Source organism: Convolutriloba macropyga, chromosome 3 (genome assembly GCF_964194025.1).
Source record: "Convolutriloba macropyga chromosome 3, txConMacr16.3, whole genome shotgun sequence".
NCBI lineage: Eukaryota > Metazoa > Xenacoelomorpha > Acoela > Convolutidae > Convolutriloba > Convolutriloba macropyga.
Window position 1 is genome coordinate 17873842 of NC_134470.1, and position 7088 is coordinate 17880929.

Genomic DNA, 7088 nt, shown 5'->3' on the forward strand with positions numbered 1-7088 from the left:
GTTTGGATCTAGTCTCAGGGCCGTATTTATGGCCCCAATTTTTATGTTGTTATTTATCACGTTATTTATGTAATTCATTATGCAAAAAATGTCACGCTCCCGTGGACGAAAAATCTATATACGCTTTAAGCAAGAGATGGCCTGAAAGGAATAAAGGCATTTCCAGTAAGACTGATTGATTAGTTCGTGTTTTTAATGAATGTTTTCTCTTTTTTTTTTAGCCGATTCGCAGATAAAATCATGGTTTTAAAGCCTCCGTCTTTGTCTACACTAGGCGGTTCCCAAAAAGTTATAGATGTACCTCAACCCAATGATTTGTTAATAACCGCCGCGAACCTCTCAACGACTATTATTTAAGCTTTCTCTTCTTTTAACAATCCAGCTCAATTTTTTGTATGAGCTGTTCACACATTTTTTGGCTTTTGGATGTCAATGAGAAGGCAAATTTGAGTAAGGATTTTAGCCATGCTGGAGTAGTGACAGGAGCAAAATTGCTTGTAGTTTAAAGCCTGACATTCTTTCTAAATGCTTTTAAAGGGAATTGAGAAGTTGGTGTTTGAACAAAATTTTGATTTTTAGCTGGATTTTTTTTTCACATGCGGCAATTTGACTCGTTTTTAATGTTATATCACATGAGTTTTCGCGAAGGCTACTAAAGGGGCGATACATGTTTGCTAATGGTGGTCATTTATTTTTTGAATACCGCAATCGGCTGCTAATAGTTCTGCTTAAAAACTTGCTAGTTTAAAATGTTAGTGCCTTTGTGTTTCGCGCATAAGTTGTTATTTTTGTGTTGTCATCACTAACATGTTTTAATGATGAGTCTCATTGGCTCTCAAATGAGAAAGACTTGCACCTATCATTTTTTTCTATTAATAGCTATAGATTTTTCTGTAGTTTTTGAAACATTATTAACTTGTCCAATTTTGGGGCTGCTTTCATGTCTCATCACTTTTAATGACGCATACTTGATTCTATTTATTTTGTAACCTGTGCGCTGGTTTTACATTCTTATTTTTTACATTCTTATTTGACAGAATTCGTTTTTGTGGTTTTCAAATTTAGTCTCATTAATGACATATCTTATTGGGTTTATGTTAAGGGTGAAGTGAGCGTATTTAATATTTCATTTTAACTTTGACGTTGGCCTCATTCATTGTTCTTTTTGTTGTCTTTTCACTTGGGCTGAGTAATAGCTGATTTAATCGGTATGCTATTGCAATAAAATTTTGTCCCTCTAGTTTTTATCCCTAGACTGAAGGTAATAGTTTTTATCCCTAGACACGATTTGTTTCTAAACAGTCGCCGCAAAATTTTTAGTAATTCCTTTGTTTGTTGGTAGTAATGTAATTCTGTCCCCTGGTGTGAATAATTTAGGATTTTATATGCTTTTAACATTAAATTCCTTCATATTTTTAAGGGTTTCAGTATATTTTACCGCGTTTTCATTACATTGATTTCAATAAAAAATGGAAGAACAACTTTTTAAAATTTTTCCTTTTTTGTATTGTTTCTGATGGATCTTGTGTTATGACTTATCTCACACATTGGCTCAATTAAATGGAAATTAGAATTCAACCAGCATGTTTTTGTGAATACCTTCAAGTTTAATAAGTGAAATCAAAAGAAGCATGATAAAGCAATGAATTTAGGACTATGTTCAAAGACATAGGGCATTAGGTTATAAAATTTTCATAGAATGTACTAATAACTGGTATTGATATTGATTTTTGTCCATTTTTAGGCTGATTTCGCTATATTAATCGAGCGGAATGAAACTGTGGGAATAATTAGAACACTTTTTGGCTCTTAAAAAAGTTGTCATTATTTCTCTATTTTTCTGACTTCAATCACAACGTAGGTTAGTGGGCTCAATGTTGGCTACATTCCGGTAACGTGTCGGCTTTTTTTTACTGTAGACCTGAAAATTTTGCGTGTGGAATGGTAATAAAAACTTGGTGGATTCCTGCTAATTTTCGAAATAGCTGTGGCGATTAAAAAATAGGTGAGTTCATCTAGATAGAATTGGTCTTCTATTCATTTTTTTTCGTTTCTATTTAGTCATTGTGACTTTTTGTGAATGAATCAAAACTGCGATTCATTTTTTTGTAATATGTGTTGCTTGCTAAGCATTTTCGTACGAGTTTGTGTTTCTGCGGAAATATGTTTTTAATTGCTTTAAAGTAAATTTTGGAGAACTTCTTTTCTTAACCAAAATTTAAATTGTCTTTGAAAGTTGAAAAGGGAAATCGAGAAGTTAATTTTTCTCAAAGCATTTCGAGAAATACAACGAAAATGTAAATGTCTCTTCAAAAATCAATTGTTTCCAATGATACGACCTTTCTATCTCCGCAAAGATAGCGATCTGCACTTCGAAAGGGGCGCATGTCAGTCGGTCACAGCCGTTTTAACAAAAAACAGTTTTGCTGGTATTGAGGTTAGAATAAATATTACAGTAATGTAGATCCTAGGCCTTGTAGAACTCGATGGATTCAAATGTGGGTTTTTGGTGAAGTTTCTTGTAAGGTTGAATTCTTGTGAGGTGGATCCTCCATTGCTTCACTTGCTTGCTGTCTGTTCTTATCACAGGTTAAATGGTGGCTTTTCTTTTTTTGGGTTTCTTTAATAAGCACTAAAATTTTGCGAGCGAAACTGGAGTGATAACTTTTTTAGGTCTGTATTTTTAACTTTTTCTGTTAATCTTGATTGTTTGCTGCTGTTTCTCTGTCATGGCTGCTGTTTATACTATTTTTGATTTTAATTGTTAGCATCTCTTCAAGGAGAGGTTTATCTCTGGCTAGATCTATAATTTTAAGGAGCGCCTGAGGATTGAATGCATGTAGCGAGGCATGTAGATTAGTTGTCCATAGATCGTAGTCCCGTGACCAACGTACTTTTTTGGTGTCTTCTAGTTTGTGGAAGTAAAGTGACCTTTAATGGTCCTGGTTGATTTTGCCTTCGCTATAAATGCACTTTTCGAAAATGGTTTAGTTGAATGGCTCTCTGATATGCAGTAGTTGCATGAAATGCTTGTTTTGCACCAAGTCCATTTTTATTACGTATATCATGTAGTGAATGTCTGTTATCCAGTTCTATAGTATCTATCTATCTATCATATTGGAGATCGGAGGTTGATTCATGTGAGCTTGTGTGTGTTGTCAGGGCTTCACGTTCAAAAACCTGAATAACCTCTCTAACGAGGACGCCGAGGGCGCTCAGGGTCTGATCTCGAATGACGAGCTGGCCAATGAGTCCGAAGAGCCCCAAGTCATATCCTCGGATGTGCACAGTAGTAACGGGGCCGCGGGTGGTTCCGGGGCGGGTGCTGGTGGCGGTGGTCACGGGGGTCACGATGATGGCGAGGAGGTGAGACACTTCTCCGAGCCCCTTCTTTATCATTTCTCTGTTTTTGTTCATAGAAATCTTCAACTTCGGGGAATCGTGGTGGGTACTCAGCGCTTAATCAAACTGACGATGGCGATGCGAATGTGCAGTTTGCTGGTACTTCGGGAAACAAGAAATCAGGTCGTGGGAAAAAAGCAAAGAAAGGAGGCTACACTTCTGTGGCTGTTGACAGCAGCTCAGAAGATGAGGCTGAATTTGAAGAGAGAATTGATCACACCTTGCATGACGACGATGATGATTTGATCATTCCTCCTGGAGATGCAAATAAAAATCAAACTGAGGAAGAGGAGGTCACCAACGAGCGACTAAAATAGCTCAATTGACACACAATACAGTGTCCATAGGATTAGCTGTTGAAATTTTAAGATCCACATTTAAAATTTCAAATTAATTAGGAGAGTGAAAAATCAAGAATCAACAGCGATACTTTCCTGATTCAATAAAAATCCATATCATTTGTTAAAGTAGCGCGACAGCTGAACCTGAAACGGTATCATTTATCTGAATCATTATTCCAAGTTTTAGAATTTAGCCGTAACATAGATTGATGAAATTTTCTTTCTAGAAGATTAATGATACATATGTATTCTTGTCACGTGTTTTGTGTTGAAACTCAATGTTTGTTTAGTTTGACTTTGGTCAAATCATGATCCTGCAAGCTATCCATACAATTGAGTTCTGCCTCGGCTGTATCTCCCACACTGCATCCTACCTGCGACTCTGGGCGCTCAGTCTGGCACACGCTGAACTGTCTGAAGTACTCTGGACCATGGTCAGTAACCCCTCACTAGTCTTTCTTTTTAACAGCTGCGATAGCTCAGCGGAGCTTTTATTGGGCGTATCTTAGCTTCGTTTGAAGCAGCTTTTTGTACATACATTGACTCTACAAGCCGCTGTCATGACTGAATTGCCAAATTTTAGTATATCGGTTGGTAGTCACCAACATGGCTTTCAATTATCTCAGAATGGCGTTAATCCCAAAATTGCGTTAATGTCAATTTTTGCCCATAAAATTGCTGATGCATCAATGAAATTATAAACTTCTATGGATTTACGCTGGTGCATCGATAGAGACCAATGGTATCCCAACCATGTGTGACATTTTAAAGCGTCATATAGAGCTTGTTAATGTTGCATTATTATCAACTCTGTCATCGAATTGAGCAAATTTTACGTTAAATACATCGCAGTATCGCTTATGCAAAACTGGGAAATGTGAACACTGTTAGAATTTTTCTGCAAATTTTTATAAAATGAAAAAATTGCTCTTACAATACAGTACTATCTTATCATACAGTACTAATTGAGCGGCGACTATTGTCGATGAGTGTGTATTTCGATGAATATATATTGTAAAATGTGTATTGTCGAACAGTGTAATGAGTTTTTAATATCCCGGGCTTCAAATTCAAAGGCAGCGATTTTTATAATCATTTTGGTAGGTGATGAACGTGGGTCTGGCTTCCTCAAATTTTCTGGGTGCGGTTCTGGTAGCGCCAGTGTTCGCTGCTTGGGCGGTACTCACCATCGCCATCCTCCTACTCATGGAAGGACTCTCTGCTTTCTTGCACGCTCTCCGATTGCACTGGTTAGCCCTTTCAGTCTGTCATTGCAGTACATTTTATTCGTTACCACCAGAAAAATTAAGAATTTAAAGTTTATGATAGTCGCAAGAAAAACGACAATTTCAAGCTGCTGTTTATGAAAAAGCGACGGCGGGCTTGACGAGGGTTAATATTAGCATTGCTGAACAAACATCGAAATCAAATCAAATTGAATTGAAATGAATTGGATTTCTGGGAAATCAGTGCGAAGTCAAAAATCAGTTCTATTTTCATTGGTTCCTTGTTCCAGGGTCGAGTTCCAGAGCAAGTTCTACCATGGAGAAGGTCATTTGTTCACTCCTTTCTCATTCCAACACATTGTGGACAATCCCCTAGAAGAGTAATGACGTCACAATTCATTACTCAGCTCAATCAAGAAAACAATACACTAGACTGCGAATTTCACCGAACTTCGAGATATTACTTCGAGAATAATTGTTGCATGATTGATCTGAGTTTTACCTAATTGTATATTGCATGCTTTAAAGATATATCAAATAATTGTATAAATCGAATCAAAATACTGAACAGACTGAACTCAATTATACTCAATTGACTTTACTGCATAAAGAATTGTTTAATTGCTCTTGAACTAAGTTCATAGCAATTATTGTAAGAGTTGGTCTTTTTTATGCAAATTTTTCGCTTGACCATTTTGCGCTTTTCTAGAAAATTCGTTGACTTCTCAAGTGACTTTTTCGCGCTTTTGTTCTTCATTTTTGAATGATCTCTATTGCTCTCACGCCGAAGTAAAGCTTGTTGTTAAAAAAATCGATTACAGCAGAACTCAGCATAAGGCCAAGATAGCCGAGCGGGTAGTGCTTTTGGTCAGGGATTGGGAGGTCATTGGTGCGACTCCGGCGTGGTAAACTTTTTTTTGCGCCTTTAAAAAGCAGGTTATCTAGGCTACAGCCCCTGAGTTAAATCGCCTCGCCTGTCGATCATGAGGAATTCTTCCGACGATTAGTCGGTTATGTTTTCCTCATTAAAACTCCGTTCGACAAAAGTATTAATGTAGCAAGAGGAGTAATTGTGATTAATTGCTCACAAACGAAGTTTGTTGTAGTTAAAAGCTACAGTCCTGCGTGTAGCAATTAGCCCCTTTTGAATGCGATTTTAAGACATTGGTTTTCTTGAAGTTCTTGATTATGTGCTCCGTTCAGTGGATGACTTTGACGTTGAACAGTGTTTTTGAGAGAATGGAGCATATAGATTACCATTTTTAGCCGTTTTTCCGTCCCTTTGGCTCATTTTTAATGGCCGCCGTCAGCCTCTCAAACGGCTATTATTCAGGCGCTCTCCTTTTTAAATTCGCTTTAGCTTTTGGTTTTACGTTTTTCGTTTTTAATAAGTCACGATTTTCACATTTGACTTCTGACTTACTTCACTCACTGTTTCAACTGAATGGATTTTTAATTCTGTCAAGCATTGTAGTACGTAATTTAGTGAATACGATCAATGTCAGAGAAAAATCAAAACAAATGGTATAAACAAAGCCTGGTCATTAAGTCTTTTTGAATTAGGTTATCAAAGTTCATTAGAGCGATTGCTAGCTGATAATGGTATAAAGCTTAATAACCTTCAGTTTAGAAGCCGAAGTAAGAATAAGTTTAGAATCTAACTGCACACTGAATTAGAACAATTTTTGAAACTTAGGAAAAAATTGTCTATTTCTATCTCTCCTTTTTTGTTTCAATCGCAATGTGCGTCTAGCGCGTCAACGGCGGCTATTTTCCGGCAATCTGCCGTCTATGTTTGTAATCATCCTCTCAAGGGCTATTATTTAGGCGCTCTCCATTCTAAAATTCAAAGAATTTGAATTGTCTTGCGCTGTTTTTTTTTAATGACCGCCGTCAACCTCTCAAACGGCTATTATTTAGGCGCTCTCCTTTTTTTAATTCGCTTTACCCTTTGATCACGTTTTTCGTTTTAGATAAATCACGACTTTCACATTTGACTTCTGATTTCACTCACTGTTTCAATTGAATGGTTTTCAAATCCATTGACTCAATGAATTACGCAAGATAGTGAATACATTCATGGTCAAAAGAGCAAAATGAAAATAGACGGGATACCGAT

The 7088-nt window shown here is 36.8% G+C and overlaps 1 protein-coding gene across 9 annotated transcripts in view; it reads left to right on the top strand.

Moving 5' to 3' along the window:
* LOC142336018 (V-type proton ATPase 116 kDa subunit a 1-like) overlaps positions 1-5582 on the top strand; it is a 48181-nt gene extending 42599 nt beyond the window's left edge. For 5 of the 9 annotated variants that reach the window (XM_075384486.1, XM_075384487.1, XM_075384490.1 and 2 more), the window contains 4 exons: positions 3420-3695; positions 4034-4177; positions 4848-4993; positions 5260-5582. In XM_075384486.1, coding sequence (XP_075240601.1) covers positions 3420-3695; positions 4034-4177; positions 4848-4993; positions 5260-5353 — 660 coding nt within the window. In that variant the 3' untranslated portion in view covers positions 5354-5582. Of the gene's footprint in view, positions 1-3162; positions 3367-3419; positions 3696-4033; positions 4178-4847; positions 4994-5259 lie in introns of all 9 variants that reach the window. The other 4 variants (XM_075384488.1, XM_075384493.1, XM_075384492.1 and 1 more) reach the window with 1 other exon arrangement.
* Positions 5583-7088: the final 1506 nt, after the last annotated feature.